At 38.9% G+C, this 17,101-nt stretch overlaps 1 protein-coding gene across 2 annotated transcripts in view; it reads right to left on the bottom strand.

The window, feature by feature from the left end:
• Positions 1-17,101, bottom strand: part of WDTC1 (WD and tetratricopeptide repeats 1) — a 56,687-nt gene that overhangs the window by 26,421 nt on the left and 13,165 nt on the right. For both annotated transcript variants that reach the window (XM_004678669.2, XM_012722541.1), the window contains exons 2-3: positions 14,114-14,261; positions 12,268-12,351 (exon numbers count right to left, since the gene is read on the bottom strand). In XM_004678669.2, coding sequence (XP_004678726.1) covers positions 12,268-12,351; positions 14,114-14,161 — 132 coding nt within the window. In that variant the 5' untranslated portion in view covers positions 14,162-14,261. The remainder of the gene's footprint in view (positions 1-12,267; positions 12,352-14,113; positions 14,262-17,101) is intronic.

Here is a 17,101-nt window from a genome sequence, read left to right as displayed (position 1 = left end):
AGCTGGAAATAGTATGTAAGTGTACGTTAGTGTGTATGTTTTTTTTTTTAAAGATTTATTTATTTATGCGTACAGAACTGGGGTACAGGCCAGAGAGATGCAGGGGCAGTAAGAGGATTCACCAGACACAGAGTGGAGAGCAGAACAGGCAGGTCAACGAAGTACACTGCTGAGGGGAGCAGCGGGCGGGTCAGGAGAGGTCTGCGCGCCATGTGGGTCACCTCCGGGCTGGTGGGGATCAAACTCATGTGGAAGTGGCTTTAGCTTCTTAGTGCTGTACTTTAACCAGCTGCGCCACCAGGGGGAGGGTCCAGTATATATGTTTTTTAAAATGAGTTAATACTGATACTGGTAATTCCACCCTGTTATCTCTGACATTTTTGCCTGTTTCATTCCTATATCTCCAGTTCTCTTCTCCCACTGAAATGGAAAATTGACATATCTGTATAATAAATATTATTTGCTATCTGTTAATAATGATATATTGATTACAAAACACTGATTTTTATTCCTTTATTCTGTTCTACAATATACACACAATAGTTGTAGAACTGCTACAACGTGACTAAAATGACGTCTATCTAGAGTTTAATCAAGATTTCTTTAAAGTTCATTTGTCTTTAAATATATATGGTAAAAGAATATGTAGTTAAAATACTGTGTTCAAAAGTTGCTTTTGGTTTTGTTGGCATCTGCCTCCCTATCTTTGTTGGTTTAATTATAACTTTTGAATGTGCAGAACCTCAATATGGTTGTAAAAGTAAAAAATTCTACAGAAATATCCAGAAAAGGCTTATTCCCCTCTTTCTATGCTTTACCTACATATTCCACTTCTCAGAGGTGGAATGGTTTCTGCTTATTTATTTGTGCATGCAAACACCTATGTATGTAAATTCTGATTTCCCCTCTTTTCTTAACCCAAAAAGCAGCATATTAAAATAAGCCTTCAAGATATTGGGGCCTGGGCCCTTCCTGATGGTGCAACAGGTTAGGACACAGCACCACTGCAAGCTAGCCACAGCCTCTTCAGTGTGAGTTCAATCCCCGGCCAGAGGTCATCCACATGGCGTGGCAGACCTCTCCTGTCTCGCCTGCTGCTACCCTCAGCAGTGTCCTTCGTAGATCTGCCTGTTCTGCTCCCCACTCTGTCTCTTATATGTCAATTTTCCACTTTAGTTGGAGAAGAGAAATGAAGATATGGGAATGGAACATGCAAAAATCTCATAGGTAACAGGTGGAATTATCAGTACCATATGAACTATTTTAAAAAACATATGTACTAATGTACACTTATATACTATTTCCAGCTTTCTCTACTGGAAAGAATCCTCTCACTGCCCCTGCATCCCTGACCTGTACCCAGTTCTGTATGCATAAATAAATAAATCTTAAAAAAAAAAAAAGATATTGCGGTCTCCCAGGTGGTACAAGGGGTTAAGTCTCAGCACTATGAAGTTATTCGAAGTCACTGAAGCACTAATTTAATTCAGACCAGGGAGCTGACCCACATGACGCAGCTGAGCTCTCCTGTCTCACCTGCTGCTCTCTTCAGCAGTATAATTCAGTACATCCTTCTATTCCGCTCCCCACTCTGTTTCTGGTGATTCCTCTCACCCCCTACAACCTCTGGCCTGCACCCCAGTTCTTGTATACATAAATAAATAAACCTAAAAAGAAAGATAGAGAAAAGGTATTCAATATCACTCATAAGGGAAACAAAACTACAGTATGGCAGTATCATTTATTTGTCAATCTGGTAAAAAATTCAAATGCTTAACCACATAGTCTGTGGGTGAACTGTGAAGAAATATGCTTTGCAACTGGAAGGCAAAATGGTGCAACTCCTATGCAGGGAAATTTGGCAACATCTCAGAAAACCGCATAATCATTTACCTTTTGGTCAGCACTACCATTTCTAGGTTTTTACCCTGAATATAGAATTCTAGCAGTTTAAAACACAGGTGCACAGCTTATTCATTATGTATTATTGTAAATAAAAACCAGAAGAAACAACTCTAAAGTCTCTATATAGGAAATTCACTGAATAGATATTGGTATATCTACATAATGTAGTATTATGCAGCTGTGAAAAATAACTTTAAAAAATATAGAAAGCTCATTACTTAATGATTTTTCATCCTTAACAAAAATTCCAACTCCTTAACAAAAATTCCAGACTTCTTCTGGTCTCTTCTGACACACTGCATCATGTCTCCTTTCCTTATCCTCCTAAGAGTCCATGATTAATTATTACAATCATTCAGTTACAAACTGACAAGCCCCAACCCTGGATGACCTACTATATTTTCAACTTTTCCTTTCTGTATTGATCCGTTCCTCTTGAGAACAGACATGCTCAAGTTTCTGTAATCTAAAAGAGTCCTTCCTTGATTCCAAATTCACATCTAGCTGTGGCCTTCTATTTCTCTTCCCCTTCATAAACTAGACTGAAACAGTAGTCTTCATTTGCTATTTTCACTTTCTCACTCTCCAGTAATACCTGAACTCATGTCTATCAATACCACATTCCATGACAATTGCTCTTCCCACAAGGTTACCATTATAGCTTCCTTGTCCTACATCTATGAACACTTCTTAGTTCTCGCTTGATCCTGCCAGTACTTGACGGTGCTAACAACTTCCTTCTCAATTTTCTTCTTCTGGGTTCTGCCACATCACCCCGTTTTCCTTATGCCCCCCCTTTTTGCTCTTTCTTGATCTGGACACCCTTTGTATACTCACTCTCCTTTGCCCACCCCGCCCTTATGTTGATCTTACTTATAGTTCTATCTGAGTCTTCCTTCCCATTCCCACACTCTCTAAAAGCAATCATAATTTGCTTTCATTGTCTCAACCTACATGCTGCTCACTGCTGTTCACTCAACATCTCCAGCATATACTTCTAAACTAAGCTGAGACAGCCCAACTGCCTATACCGGCAATGCCAGGCAACCTATAGCCTGTGGCTCCAGAACACCTTTAACCAAGCTTATAACCTTTCCCCTCAAATCTATTCCTCTCCAGCCCTCCCTAGTTCAGCAAATACTACCAACATCTAGCCTGTCATTAAGGCCAGAAACATTATCTTTGACTTCCTAACTTCCAAATTCAGTCACCAAGAATTCTATTAATTCTACCTCTTAAACATCTTTCAAATTCATGGACTTCTCTCATCCATATTACCACTATCTTAGTTCAGATAACCCATTACTTATACCCAATTATTGCCCCATAAATGGTCTGTCTACAGTTGAAACCTCTAGAATCTTTGTTTTGAAGTCAAGATTAATTTATTTAATAGTCTTAACTATGATCACATTGTTTCCATGATAAAAACGACAACATTCAGTGGCTCTCCACTGGCCTTCAGATAAAGTTCATAGGCTCCAGCATAGCTCACAATGTCCTTTATCATGAACATCCCATCCATGTATACCTCACTAATCTCACCTAATATTCTTTTCCACTTGTATTCTGTGACTATCTGTTTTCTTGAACTGAACAAATGCTACTCTTTCTTGCATTACTTAAATACTGTTCCCTTGCCTAGGACACTTTTTTCTGCCAATAATCCCCAAATCTAGCTAGCTCCTCCCATCCATCTCACATCAACTAGGCTGCGTTTCTCTTAGGAAGCCAAGATGAAATTTTTCTGGCCCATTATGTTTTATTTGTGAAATTTCACTGATTATGACGGACACAAGAGGGAGAAGAAATGGGGATTGAGGAGAACATTTGTTACATATTATGTTTAATATAAGAGTAAAGGAGTATGAATTGGAAGAAACTCCAAGAAAGGCAATTTTGGTACTATTCATCAAAATTACAGGAGCATACATCCCACACACACATTTGTAATTCGGCTAGGCACTAATCCTACTAAATGCTGTCAAGTATTTATCTTACACACATTCATATGTACTACATGATGTTGCAAGGAAAAGCCTCCCAATACAAAAGACTGTTAGTAATACACAGGTCTATCAACAGAGATAGTTTAAGTAAACTATCTGAAGTTACATAGTTTAAGTAAACTCTGAAGTTACAAAAGAATTAGAAGTGTTTCTATGTACCAACATGATACAATCATTAAAAGTATATTTTTAAATTAAAATAATAAGTTAGAAATCTGTAATTAGGATAATATTTGTGAGAAAAGTGAGCATTTTATACATAAGTTTCTCTGGAAGGATGCTAAACTGATTACATTATTTGATTCCAGGGCAGGTGGCTGGGAAAAAGAGTAGAAAGGCGATGATGTCTAAAAATTTTTTAATTAGAACAATATAAATGTTACCTAATTAAAAATAAGTAAATAAAGAGGAGAAGGCCTAAGAGTCAGGTCTTAGATTAAAGAGGAAATACTAGTGAAGACTTTTTGATTCTGGTACAATGAGCAGTTTTGGATCAGAAGAGTGCCAAGGACAATTTACTAATACAAAAGTGGCAAGAATGCAATGGGATTGATGTTATTTCTTGATTTAGATCTTCTTTGGGGAGAAAGAACTAGGAACAAAATGAAGATAAAAAAGTGGATGGAAACTGTTCATAGAAAGCTAGAAGACAGCAATTTTCATGAAAGAAATATGAAAAAATTAAGATAATTAGCTCAGAAAAGTATATTTTTCAAAGGCTTATGGAACTGGTAGGATAAACACAATGGAAAGAATTTCTAAGAAATAAAGTAATCCAAGTTAACTTGGCTGCTTTATAAATAGGCAGCTCTTTGGATACAAATTCTACCATTATATAGGAAGAATGACACCATGTAGACTAGCTAAATCTGAATTTTAAATAAACTCCAAATGCAAATGTGAAAATCAGGCCAGATTATTAAGATGAAAGGTAGAGAAATAATATGGTATAAGGTTAAGAAAACTAGACAATCAAAAAGTCAATCAAACCAATAGGTTTTTAGTGAGTAGCTACTAAGTGCTCAGCACTATAATCTAAGAATCCTCTTTAAATTTCCCTTTGTATTTTTCAAAAGCATACCAAGTGGTAAATTAAGAAATTCATAAGAAAAAAATTCCTCCAAATAATAAATAACTACACTAACGCAGACTTTACCTCTTTTATCTGATTCCTAGTGCCCATTAATCACCTCTTTCAGTACCAAAAATAACTCTTATTAGTCAATATGAGGTCCATATGTAACAAAGGTTAGAAAATAAGACAAAGGAAAGAAATGACTAAAGAGCATTTTAAAGTTAGAAGCCATCAAATCAGCACCTTAGGAAACTTGAAGAGTTTTCTATAACAGTATCAGCCAGTGGTTGAGTGCTATACACACATGCACATGCACACACAAACACACACACACGCATGCGCGCGTGCGTGTGTGTGTGTGTATCACAAATGTTACAATATGCTGGGCACTGCAGTTTCCATTATTTATTCTGTGACATAAATTAATTTATTCTTCTTCAAAAACCTAAGTGACAAACAGGATATAAATATTATTTTTCAGTTGAAGAAATAGGTGTTAGAAATTACAGAATTTGTCCACAGTCATATAGATTATAATGACTTTTAAATTACCACTTGGGAGTGAGAGGGTCACAAAAAATAATATAGTCCAACCTCAAAGAGCAAAGAGGGAAATAACATAGCCTTTTGAGAGTAAAGATTGGTTATGCTACTTCTCCTGCGGATAGAAGAAAAGAGATGTGTACCCTTTAAATGCTGAAGCTCTTTGGTTCTTGGTCCTAGGCCCTTCTCTCTCCAACTTTTCATCATGTGATATTCAGTCACTCTGTTTCATAGCTCTCTAGAGCAGTGCTTCGTAAGCATTTTAGTATCAAAACCACTTCACACTGTTAAAAAATATCGGGGGCTCCAAAGAGCTTTTGTTTATATGGCTGTATCTATGAATATTTACTATATTAAGAATGAAAACTGAAATATTTCATATTAATTTTATTTAAAAATAACAAAAATTATTAAACATATTTTAAGTGAAAAACTACATTTTTCAAGACAAAAGAATTTAGTAATAATAACCTTTTACATTTATACAAACTTCTTTAATGTCTAACCTTTTTTAAAAAGATTTATTTAGGCATACAAATTGGGGTACAGGCCGGAGGATTCACTAGAGACAGAGTGGGGAGCAGAACAGGCAAATAGGCTGAAACACACTGTTGAGAGGAGCAGCGAAGAGACAGGAGAAGTCTGGTGCGCCACCTCTGGGGATCACCTCTGGGGCCGGGGATCGAACTCGTACTTAAGTGGCTGCAGCTAGCTTGCAGCGCTGCACCCTAACCTGTTGCGCCACCAAGGAGGGCCTAATGTCTAACTTAATGGAAGAGCACTAGGTTTTCATATCTGAGTTTGTATTCAGTCATTTGCAATATGTTGCTTTGGCTGAAGTACATTAAAAAAAAAAACAAAACCTATTTTCACAAAAGCAAGTAGTTGGAATAGGAAGGAATGCTTTAATAGCCTTGACAAGTAATTGTGGATAGCCTTCTTTGATTCTATATCAAAGCTTTACAAGTAATGATTTCTTAAGTTACAATCTGAAACAAACTATTGGTACCCTGTTATGTTAAAATGCACTGGTCTATTTTATACTATGCATAATTGTATGATTTTGTTACATCAAACCTGTGTCATTTAAAAAACAATGACTTGGGTCCTCCCTGGTGGCACAGTGGGTTACAGCACAGCACTAAGAAGCTATGGCCATTTCACCATGAGTTCAATCCCCACCCCGGGAGGTGACCACATGGCGCGGCAGACCTCTCCTGACCAGCCTCCTCTCCTGATCACTCTGGTGGTTCAATGGAAGGGGCTGGCCACAGTCACTTCAGCACCATTCAATCCCTGGTCAGGGATTTGAACCATATGGCACAATAGATCTCTCCTATCCTGCCGGTTGCTCCCCTCAGCAGTGTTCTTCATCAATCTGCCTGTTCTGCTCCCCACTCTGTCTCTGGTGAATCTTCTCACCCACTGCCCCTGCAACTCTGACCTGTACCCAGTTCTGTATGCATTAATAAATAAATCTTTATAAAAACAAAAAAGTCTTCAAAGTACAGGGAAGTTATCAAGCTTGTGGTGGTTAAATCCAAGTTTATATATATGTGTATATGCATATATTGATTAAAAGCTTGAATTTTACAAATTTCCAGTGTTTTTCTTGAAGTGACAGTTCATTTTTAAGCCAAACTGAAACCAAATATTCATTTCTGAGTAACTAGTTTCTTTCAGATGGTGTTCCCTAAAAAGTGACTTGTTGAGCTTGTAGCTCAGCAAGTGCACAAGAGCTCCTACAGCTATCACCCTTCAATAAGAAGCAGCAGTATTTAATACGTTCTCTCTGTCCATCATACAGATTACTAAAGAGATGGATACTTAAGGGTTGAAGTTAAGTGAAATTAGTAACTTCTATTGCTTCACATCCAGGACATTTAAAATTAAACTGTCCCTTTTATAAAACCATTTTTGTGCACAAGGTGAATAATTCAGTGACATTCTGATGCTACTGCCTTACCATACCATGGTAACAATAGTTTTTCTGACCATTTTGCAAATTTTTTTTAAAGATTTATTTATTTATTCATATAGAATTAGGGTACAGGGCAGAGATGTGGAGGGTGAGAGGATTCACCAGAGACAGAGTGGGGAGCAGAGTGGGGAGGCAGATCAATGAAGTACACTGCTGAGGGGAGCAGCGGGCGGGTCAGGAGAGGTCTGCCTCGCCATGTGGAGCTCCAGGGCAGGTGGGGATCGAACTCATTGGGAAGTGACTTAAGCTTCTCAGTGCTGTGCTTTAACCCGCTGCGCCACCAGGGAGGGCCATTTTTGCAAATTTTTAAATTAATTTTTGCAATTATGTTTTTTTACTACTATGACAGTAGTTTTGATCTTATGGATGCCCTTGAAAAAGCAGGGATTCCCTTACTTTGCAAACTGCTTCTATAGACCACCTCTATGTCACTGACTCTCCAGTTTTATGCCACTCTGTGTATCACCTGACCCCAGATCCACTGGACCCTTCAACAATGACAAAAATCTCCTTAATCTTACCAAAGACCAAGCCCTCCACTTGCACTGAATCCCATCCCCTCATTTTCCCCAGCACTTTGCTCTTTCAGTCAGTCTTTCTCCTATATCAGCAATCTCTTCCTGCTCATCAGCATACAAACATGCTTTAGTATAATTTTCCATTCTTACAAATTCCTCTTTGATCCTATAGGCCTCTCTAGCTCCTGCCCCATTTCTCTGCTGCTTCTTTTTTTTTTTTTAAGATTTATTTATTTATGCATACAAGAACTGGGGTGCAGGCCAGAGGTGGGACGGTGAGAAGATTCACCAGAGTCAGAGTGGGGAGCAGACTACGCAGATGTACTGAAACACACTGCTGAGGGGAGCAGTGGGAGAGTGAGGTCAGCTGCATCATGTGGGTCACCTCCCTGGCCAGGGAACTCGTGCTGCAGTGGCTGTAGATAGCTTCATAGTGCTGCTCTTTTTTTTTTTTTTAAAGATTTATTTATTTATTCATACAGAACTGGGGTACAGGCCAGAGATGTGGAGGGTGAGAGGATTCACCAGAGTCAGAGTGGGGAGCAGAACAGGCAGATTGACGAAGTACACTGCTGAGGGGAGCAGCGGGTGGTCAGGAGAGGTCTGCCGACCATAGTGCTGCTCTTTAACCCACTATGCTGCTAGGGAGGGACCTCTGTTTCCTTTTGTAAACAAAATTTTTCAAGAGAATCTACAGTTATCAACAAAGCTAGGAAAAAATAAAAAGACTTTGAAAGGAGTTAGTGAGAATAATAAAAAAGATGTCATTCTTCCTCTAATCTCCTGAAATAACTCCAGTGGTTAAAGTCAGCCAGAAGACAGAAGACAAAACACCACTGATCTCTCTGCACAAGTCAGCTGCCCAGTTAGGAAGCTGAAGAAAGAAAGGTGAGGAGTAGTTCTATATAGATGAGGCAAGAGGAAACATCTTTTATAGTTTTTCTTTCTGTTTAACATCATATTTTTCCTTGCATCTGGGGAAAAAGTTTGAGATTAATTTACATCAGCTTTGAAATACATACATACATAAACTTCCATCATTTTATAATAAGAAAAAAAGTTATCTACACTTGGTACCACTTCTTCCTCACCTCCAATTCATTCTTCATCCTCCCCCCCCCCATCTAAGTCTTATATAACTTCATGGGTCTGTTAAGATTGCAGTCATTAATTATTTATTCTCATCTTACTCAACCTCTCAGAAGCATTGAATATATCTCTCCTTTCTTAAAATACTACATTACTTGGTCTCTACACACTCCTAGATTTGTTTTCATTTATATTTCACTAAGTATTCTTTCTTGGTTAACTGTTTTGTTCTTTTTTTTAATCTCCCCATCTTGTTTGTACTCAGCTTCTGAAAGCTGAAGTGTATCAGAGACAGGTCATGGACTCTATTCTTTAAGGTTCTACAGGCATTTGAAGACTCCAGATTTCTCCTCATAGTCCAGAGCATTCTCCTGACTAGTACTATTAACTGCCTGACCTGACATTTCCACAAAGCTATCCAACAGGCTTACAAACTTAACATATTCAACCTGGTTTTCTTGCATTTGCCTTAACAGCATTTGGTACTTGGCTTCCAGACCTTGGGAAGCCAAAGATGGGATCATGCTTTATGTTCACAGAAGTTTCCAAGTCTACCTGGACAAAGTTATTAAACTAAGTTGAGATGGTTAAAGGTCACTGTCAACTTTGCATTCACCAGAGGAGGGTTTCTCAACATCAGCATTACTGGCATTTGGGGCTGCATAATTCTTCACTGCACATTCTCTGTGTACTGCCCTATCTGCTGTATGCCAGTAATACCTTTCTAATTATGACAACAAAACTGTCTTTACACAGTGCCATATAACCCCTTGGGAATAAAATCAGCTATGTCCCTCTCCCAACTACACTAGAGGGATGTACTAAAGTTATGTTACAAAGGAAATAATGTGACCCACATCATAGAGAAATTAAAAACAAACAAACAAAAAACAGAGTAAGAGATAAATAACCAATATTTGAGATATAACATTTCAAAGACTTTTTCAAAGTATGGGAAAATAACCATAATATAAAAGAGTTTACCAAATTCTGCATTAAAAAAATGGAACACTTAGGAATCATAACTAGCTTGGTATGAGCCAGGGATTGAATTAAGTGCTTCAGACAGACAAATCTTCTCATTTAATCACTACATCAATGTTATATTTTATAATCAAGAAATAAGAGTTAACTCACATGGGATGACACAGTTATGAAGACAGATCTTGAGACTAAATTTATCCAGCTCCAATGCAGGGTGTCATAGCTGTACTACACTTCATGATACACACTATGCCAAATATGGCAATGGCTGTGTCTAGGTGGCAGAATTAAAAGTGATTTTTCTGTCTATTCCATATTTTCTACTATATTTACTACTTAATACAAACTTATTTTGGTAAACCCCACCCCTAAGACAAACATTTTAAGTAAAAGCTGTGAGGACTACTAGGTAACGTGGAGAGAAGTATTACAACAGGTTAACTTGCAAAATTCAATGTAAAGTATGAGTATAATTATGCAAAAATATGCAGGAGAAAAAATGAAATATACAAAATGCTAATAGGTAGGTGAGACTAAGAAGTAACTTTTTCCCTCTATCTTGTCCGTATTTTTATAAACATATTAACATATTTTTATTCACTATATGGTGAATAAAAGATGATAATTAGAAGAAAGTAGAAATAATCACCTATAATAACTTCAAGATAACATTGTTAATATTCAATCATTTTCTTTCTAGTCTTTCCCTGAGATCAATTACAAACCCAGTCTGAATGAGCCAAAGAGAATGTTTATTCAACATACAGATAATTAAGCTGGATAGGACAGGTAAAAGCTGGGTCCAGAACATGATCATGAGGGGAACCTCTCTGGTGCACTGCACAGAGATTAAAGTCGCAGTGCTAGGCTCTCCCTGATGGTGCAACAGGTTAAAGCACTGCATTACAAAGCTCTTCGAAGTCACTGCAGCATGAGTTCGATCCCCTGCCAGGGAGCTGACCCATGCAGTGTGGCAGACCTCTCCTGACCCGCTGGCTGCTCCCCTCAGCAGTGTATTTCAGTACACCTGCCTGTTCTGTTCCCCACTTTGTCTCTGGTGAATCCTCTCACTCACCACACCTCTGTCCTGTACCCCAGTTCTGTAAGCATAAAAAAATCAATCTTTTAAAAAAAAAGTCTCAGTGCTATCAAGCTATCACCAGCCACTGATGCATGAGTTCATCCCCAGCCAGGGAGCTGACCCACATGGCAGAGCAGACCTCTCCTGTCTTGCCTGCAGTTCCCCTTAGCAGTGTACTTCAGTAGATTTGCCTGTTCTGCTCCCCACTCTGTCTCTGGAGAATCCTCTCACCTCCTGCACTTCTGACTTAGACCCTAGTTCTTGTATGCATAAATAAATATTTTTTTTTGAAAAAAACATAATCATGAGGAAGAAAAGGGGATAGAACTAATATTATAGTGTCTCTGTGTCAAGCACAATGGAAAAGATGAAATTTTTATTCTTCAAGGACTGCACGGGATAACACTGGACAAAGCACTTGACCCATCTACATTTTTTAAAAAAATACCTATATGCTCCTATATGCTATCTACTTCCCTACAATATTTCTTTTTTTTTTAAATTTATTTATTCATACAGAACTGGGGTACAGGTCAGAGATTCAGAGGGTGAGAGGATTCACCAGAGACAGAGTGGGGAACAGAACAGGCAGATCGACGAAGCACACTGCTGAGGGGAGCAGCGGGCGGGCCAGGAGAGGTCTGCCGCGCCATGTGGTCACCTCCGGGGCAGGCGGGAATCGAACTCATGCGGAAGTGGCTTTAGCTTCTTAGTGCTGTGCTTTAACCTGCTGCACCACCAGGGAGGGCCTCCCTACAATATTTCTTTGAAGCTAAAATGAAAAAGCATAAATATGTATGTTTATGAAAATACTTTGTAAACCTGATTGCTATACAAAAGTAAGAATTGTTATAGTCCAAGTCAACAGTAAAGATAGTGCTGTACAATTCAACAAACTTTCCCAAGTACAAAGCAAATAATAAGAGTAAAATAAATTTCTGTGTGACCAAATCAGTTGCTTATCTTGAGTCAATCTTTACCTAATAAAACTTTTGGAAAAGAGAGGTAGCCTTCAGGTATGACTTACAGAGAAAAACAGCGAAGTGCTGGACACCTGCTAGCACACACAATGCATCTCTCACCTGTAGCTCTGCTTCGAGGCCTAGTCGCCGGATAAAGGGGTCAGTGACATGGTAGCGCCGCTCAAAGCTCAAGGCACCCCGCTCCTAAAGAACAGAAACATATTCACAGTTTCACTGGCTCAATTCAAATGATTTATTATGTGCTGGTTACTTATCCAGTGCTGTACTAGGCACCCCGGGAGTTATTAAAGATAGCAAAAAGTTGGTATAAAAATTACACTACAGTTGGCAGGGATTAAAGAATAATATAAGAGTATGTAATTAAACACTAAGTTAAGCTTGTTGTCGAGGCACACACAAAAAGAAGGGAACAACAAACAGTAAATGCTTCTCTATTTAGGCTGACTCTGATGGGCATCATCCTAAGGACACATGTGTATACAAAGGCAAAACAACCTGCATGGTCCCTTCAACTCTATTATTCTGGCCCCTAAGAAATGATCCTTGCTTTTGAGGGTCACCAATTCAACGAAATCATAAAAACCACAACTGGACAAAGCTCCAAAATTTCAGGGATGCAGGGGAAAGGACATGCAACAGACTAACGTGCACCAAGTCCATGGCTTGTATAGAAACATAACCTCAATCTGTCTGGGTGGGGACTGCAGCTTAAGCTACATGCTACTTAATTTTAAAAATAATGTTATCTTGCGTCTTTCAGATTTTATTCTCAAGATCAGCCTGTATGCAAACAGACATTGTCAAAGGACTGCACGGGGTAACACTGGACAAAGTACTTGACCCATCTACACTTTTTTTTAAAAATACCTATATGCTATCTACTTCCCTACAATATTTCTTTGAAGCTAAAATGAAAAACAGAAACCAAGACACAGGAGGAAAAACCAAAGTTTTACAGGTAGTTAGTTAATTAAGGCAGTGGTTGGATTAAGTTCCTGACCCCAGTTTGGGGTTCTTACTATAGAACCATAACACATCTTGGTCAAAATCTCTTGCATTAAACCATCATGCTCCTTTTCTGAGGGCTCTCCTGACAAAGCCTGGGCTACCCCACAAAAGAAACTTAATGCCCAGTCATCCATTTATTTCATAGCACTGGCATGTTTCTATGTGCAAACTGTGTATGATGACTGCGGCTTTGACAACAGAAACCCTCAAAGAAGAGAAAAAGGAGTCTAGGCTGAACTGGAACAAAGACTTTCCCAGTGTCTGCTGTATGTACAACCTGACAGCTGTAGCAGCATGAAGAAGCTGTTTCCTCCTGCTGAAGTTCATTCCCACAACATGCATACAACCCAATACACACAGATGTGCACACAAATGCACAATACGCTGAAGCTCCCCTCACTTGCAGGCCTGTTATCTCAGCATCCCAGGTCCCAGGGCTTAGACAGAAGTGTCTCCACAAATTCCATTTTCTTAGGTAAAAGTAGATGAAAGTCAAGAGACCTTGATTCTAGCGCTGGTTCTGCCACTAATTAGTTATGTGATTTAGGTAAGTCACTGACTCTAGATTTTAGTTTCTTTGGTTTTAAAAAGAATCTGTGGGGGGGCCCTCCCTGGTGGCGCAGCGGGTTAAAGCACAGCACTGAGAATCTAAAGCCGCTCCGCATGAGTTCGATTCCCGCCTGCCCCGGAGGTGACCACATGGTGTGGCAGACCTCTCCTGACCCACCCGCTGCTCCCCTCAGCAGTGTACTTGTCGATCTGCCTGTTCTGTTCCCCATTCTGTCTCTGGTGAAGCCTCTCACCGCCCCTGAGCCTCTGGCCTGTACCCCAGTTCTGTATGCACAAATAAATAAATAAAATCTTTAAAACAAAAAAAAAAAAGAATCTGTGAGGGAAGAAAGGTCTTCAATTCCAGTTCAGAGATGTGGCCACTTACCTTGATCTGTCTACGGATGAGGTCTCTAGTTATGTTGACTTTTGCCATCTTCTCTTAATGAGTTCAACAGAAGGAAGCTATAGAAGGATCTTCTGGACCCTTGAGCATTCCAGCCAAGTCCAGGTCCACAAGACACACATTTAATTACCTGAAAAAAAAAATAAATCATCCAATCTTGGAGGATGGGATATATCAGATGGCGTCAGAGCCCTGATTCCACTCCTAAAACTGTCAACCCACCAGCCCAGTGAGTTGGATATCGCCTAGGGTTAATGGTATGCGCAATAATGCTGGAAATGGGTAGTGATCAAGACCTCTAAAATGGGTAGAGGGTAGGGTGGGGAAAAGACAATGACGGTGGGGAAGAGACAATGACTTACTATCACAGGGATAGAAGCAAATACTGAAGGGGACATGTATGCTTCATCAGAAGAATGGGGAGTTGAATATGAGTATGAAGGAAGATGGAAGCATATCTGGGAGTTAAGAACAAAGCAAAAGGCAAGAAAGATGTCGCTTCACTTGTTCAGTATGCATCTTTGGCAATCAGTTGGATGCTTAATTATCCTTCAAGTCTCTGACCCTCAGATTTGCTCTCCCAAAAGCCTAACAGTGATCACTAACATTCAACTCAACAGAGTCACTGAATCCAAGAGTAGAAATGAAATGGAGCTCATGTCCAACATCTACACACGTATAAAGAAAACCCTCTTTATATCTTAACAGGTAGGCTTTGAGTCTCACAAGCTCTTGAAGCAACCCATTCTTTTGGTATATAACTCTGATGGCTAGAAAGATTAAGTAATTCTGATAATTTAACAAAAGAAACTACAAAACATAATATAAAAGTTCTATATCTAAACATATTTATCACAGATTTTACAAAAGCAAAAAAATTAAAACCACCCAAGTTTCTAATGTTAAATAGTTAAAATAATGGACAACCAGGTGCTACTATACAGACATTAGAAATGCTACTTACACAAGAAAAAATATTTACATCATGTCAAATGTTTATGATAATGTGTTGCTTTTTCAGTAAATACTTACCACAGCTATATTTAAAAATAGAAATACAAAAAATTAATAATGCTTTCCTTAGATAACAGTTTGACTCTTTTTTGACTTTGTGATGATTTCAATAAAAGTACATTAAATTTGCAGTCAGGAGACAATCACTAGAGGGAAAAAATTAAAAAAGTTGGTTTTAAAAGAAAGGTCTAAGTCCTATTGGTTGGTGTTGGTTCTACCCATGAGGCCACAAAGGGCTAACCTCTCTTCCCCATGATGACCCTCTGTGTTGTGAGTGTGGCCTCCCTGTCAACCCTCCAAGCCACATCTGGTTCTCTGGCACTGGTGTTCCATCAGCGGGTCTCTTGTAGATTATGAGCACACACACCCCTGAAATCACACCTTCCCCACACCTGCTCTGTGAGCAGATGCCTTCCTTTCCTTTGGCATTTAATCACAAAAGGAAACTCTCTCTAAACACTATGTTATTACATACTTTTTTCCTTTAGTGCCAAGCACACAGTAGGACAATAAACAACATGTTGCCTGATTAGATTTCCCCATTCAGTCTGAATTCTCTGGGGCTCATGCCTCCATATATTTGGGGAGCATAATAGTTTAAAAGGACAAAAATGTATTCTTGCAACTTAGAAGTTACCTGGAATTGCACCTAAGTGAGTACAAAACCCTGTAAGCATCAAGAACACTCACAAATGCCAGATAAAAACAACTGTACCTTTGTGGTGGCTTTTCCAAGGACCTTTGACCATTAAGTAAAAAATATGAAATTGAACAAATTGACACAAGTGAAATGCTGGCCTGCAATTGTGCCTACAGTTATGACTTGTGATATAATGGTCAAAGCTAAAATAACAGTAAATTCTCCCATTGAGGGAAAGGAGGGGGTGGGGCAGGGAAATGATTGGGTGGCGGCACTGGAGCTGTGGTGTCAGATGAGCGAAACAGATGTACATATACAGAGGTATGAGGTTGTAGTCCCAAAATTAGCTATGCAAACTAATCACTAATTTATTACTTATGTAAACTAGTAAAACCTGATGGTATTCTGATAAAAAAAAAATCACAATATGGGGTGAAGCTTATTGTAATGAAAAAAATACCAAAGGCAATGAGTAGATCTTGTCTTAACTAAGACCAGTTATACGACCTTCTTCAGGTCTCCTAATCTCTCAAAGTATGTACCCATTCCGGCTTCATATACTTGGAACATGTCCATTCCATGTACCCGTTCCTGGAATTCCTGGAACAAACACAGAAAGGATCGTGTAGGCTTCACCAGAAAAAGGCTCATTTTTCATTAGTACCCTTTGCCCTGGAGGACTGCTGGGAGGGTGAAATTAAATAATCTAAGTAAAAAAGGTTTTCTCTAATATATTTTGAAAAGAAGATACATTTTTTATCTTTAGCATGTTGACAAATACTATACACTTATTATGTGCTAGGAATTGTGCTAGGGGCTTTGTATTTACTCATTCAACAGAGGAGCACAAGCAGTTTCTACTATATGCTAGGTACTATTCTAGGTCCAGTACAGCAGCCAAGAAAACAATACTCTAGCAGGAAAGGATAGATAACAAACAACAATACAAATAAAAATATATCCAGGAGTGCAAAATACTGACTAAAAAAAAAGTTGCTATGAAAGTGACTGATGGCCAATTTTAGACTTGAGGTCTAAGATGTAGTGGACATTTATAGTTGTCTGATTACTTCTATATTTTGTTAGTTCCCCATCTAATGAGTCTGGTGGGAAGCAGTGTCCTTTCCCACTATGAAGTGAGTCTGTGGAGACTAAGATTCTTATATGAGGCCCCCTTGCAAGCTACAGGGTGAGCATATGGCCCAGGCTATGCCATCCATCCCAGATCTTAACTGGGATCTGGTGTCAAAGTATCAGAGGACGTGGAGAGTCTATGCTGGCAGCAAAGGGTAGCTACAGAAGTCATTAAGGTCCCG

Source organism: Condylura cristata, unplaced genomic scaffold (genome assembly GCF_000260355.1).
Source record: "Condylura cristata isolate star-nosed mole 26May11 unplaced genomic scaffold, ConCri1.0 scaffold00008, whole genome shotgun sequence".
Classification (NCBI taxonomy): domain Eukaryota; kingdom Metazoa; phylum Chordata; class Mammalia; order Eulipotyphla; family Talpidae; genus Condylura; species Condylura cristata.
Note: the sequence above shows the minus strand (reverse complement) of the source record. Positions and strands in the feature narration are given on the sequence as shown.